The sequence below is a fragment of the Austrofundulus limnaeus genome, unplaced genomic scaffold (genome assembly GCF_001266775.1).
Source record: "Austrofundulus limnaeus strain Quisiro unplaced genomic scaffold, Austrofundulus_limnaeus-1.0 Scaffold305, whole genome shotgun sequence".
NCBI classification, from domain to species: Eukaryota; Metazoa; Chordata; class Actinopteri; order Cyprinodontiformes; family Rivulidae; genus Austrofundulus; species Austrofundulus limnaeus.
Window position 1 is genome coordinate 395714 of NW_013952707.1, and position 2121 is coordinate 397834.

Below are 2121 nucleotides of genomic sequence, written 5' to 3' on the forward strand. Positions count from 1 at the left end.
TCACATGTTGTGTGTTTGAAAATATTTCATCTATGTTCAGTAAAATGTGTGAAAAACTGGTGAGGAGAATTTACTGTGCAAGATTTTTGGTACCACTTTACAATCAAGCTCCTCTTATAGATGACTTATAAAGAGTTTATCGATAGGTTATTAATTCATTTGTAAAGTTTACACTTCATAAATCATTAACAGATGAAACTGGACAATTTTGTCTCTTTCTCGTCCTTAATTATTGCATAATAAACACATATTAATCATTTTTAAAGTGTTTACAGATTAATTAATAACCTATCTATAAACTCTTTAAAAGTCATCTATAAGGGGAGCCATATTGTAAAGTGGTATCTTTTTAAAAAATAATTACATTACATTACAAGTGTTTGAAGTGTAAAATGTATACACTGGGTATTTATGTGAAAGGGTGTTGAACCAAGACTTGGCACCTCTATGAATATTGTGGCTCCTTGATGGCCCCTTACTCAGAAAAATCCTAGATTCGCCACTGAAAAGGGTTCAACATTGAAAATCTGCGTCTAAAATGTGAAACAATTATTGGTTCTCAAAAGAAAATTAGGAAAACTTTAAATATCACATTATCTACAATTTATAGCATAATCATAAAATATAGTGTCCACAATTTTTGGTCAAAGCTCTATCATGCAATAAGGAATCCATATTTGAACATCATCCAGAAACGCTGCCGTTCCTCTCAAAACCAAAGCTCATTTAAAATGGACTGTGGTCAATTGAATTCCAATTTAAAATGTCCTTCTGAAAACCATGGATGTCATGTCCTCTGTACTAAAGAGGAGAGGGAACATCCAGCCTGCAGCCTGTAATCAGTCTACAGTTCTAAAGTCTGACTCTCTGATGTTATGGAGGTGCATTAGTGCCTCTGTGGGCCACTTATGCATCTGGGAAGATGCCATCAATGCAGTAAAGTATATACAGGTTTTAGAGCACATGTGTTAAACACAAGGCCCATGTGACTGTGGCCCTGGCTTTAAGTAGCTGAGCAATTTAGTTGGATACAGTATTAATGTTTGAAAATAAGCTGTTTTAAAGTCAGTATCAACCATAAGCTAAATCTGCCTTTACTTTTAATAATATTTCTGTATTTATTTCAGATTTAGTCAGTCATACACTTAGTTCTTATCAGTGTCTAAAAGAGGACGTGTTAAAACACTGTTTAGTCTAAGTTAAACATGAACCGTCAAAGTTTCATCATAAGCGGCCCTTCGAGGGCCACCATAACCCTTATGTGGCCCTCAGTGAAAATGAGTTTGATACCCCTGTAGAGCATCTGATTTCATCCAGTTTAAAAGGAGCCAGAACTGCAGCTTTTTCTTGCCCCTGGAAGAACGTTTTACAGAAGTCTTGCTCTCATTAAATTTAAAATTACCATTCTTTTTAAAGAGTTATTTCTTAGTTTTGTGATTTTCAAATGCTCCACTCTGAATCAAATATGGGTTTAAGAGAGTCGACCATTCAGTTTTTACTTAAATTTTGCACAATTTTCTCATAATTGTTGTTATGAAAAACATCACATGGATAGACTTCAGGATTTGTTTAGAGTGTAAATATTAGTAAACCTGAGCAATGAGCAGGTTTCTCCCCATATGAGTGTTTGGAAAGATGACAATCTCACTATTCAGCAGAGTGAGTCGTGACTTCTTGAGCAGCATCATAGTAAAATAACCCTCCTCGCCACCTGTTAACATTACGACACAGAGCATCAGTCAAAGGGACAGTGTTTGAAATGCTGTTCTTGGGTCAGGATACCTTTAATGAAAGTGTATGTGTCTGCCAGACGTCTGTGCATGAAGCGCATGTAGGGTTGGACTATTTCCTGAAGAAGCACCACATCAGCAGAGTATCTGTGAGAAAATATGACAGTGTGGATAATTTAACACAGGTGTCAAAAGTATTCACATTCATTACTTAAGTGGAAGTATAGATACTAGAGTTTAAAAATAATTTTTTGGAAGTGGAAGTATCAACTCGAGCTTTTTACTCAAGTACTGGTTTTAAAACTACTTAAAGTATAAAAGTAAAAGTAATGAACACTATAAAAAAGGCCATTAAAGATAAAATCTTTGGCTGTGCCACAGCGTTCATAGC

The 2121-nt window shown here is 35.1% G+C and overlaps 1 protein-coding gene across 1 annotated transcript in view; it reads right to left on the minus strand.

Annotated features, from left to right (window-relative positions):
• LOC106527012 (tyrosyl-DNA phosphodiesterase 2-like) overlaps positions 1–2121 on the minus strand; it is a 6278-nt gene that overhangs the window by 1734 nt on the left and 2423 nt on the right. The window contains exons 2-3 of the mRNA XM_014021763.1: positions 1783–1877; positions 1593–1711 (exon numbers count right to left, since the gene is read on the minus strand). Of these exons, the coding sequence (XP_013877217.1) occupies positions 1593–1711; positions 1783–1877 (214 nt within the window). The remainder of the gene's footprint in view (positions 1–1592; positions 1712–1782; positions 1878–2121) is intronic.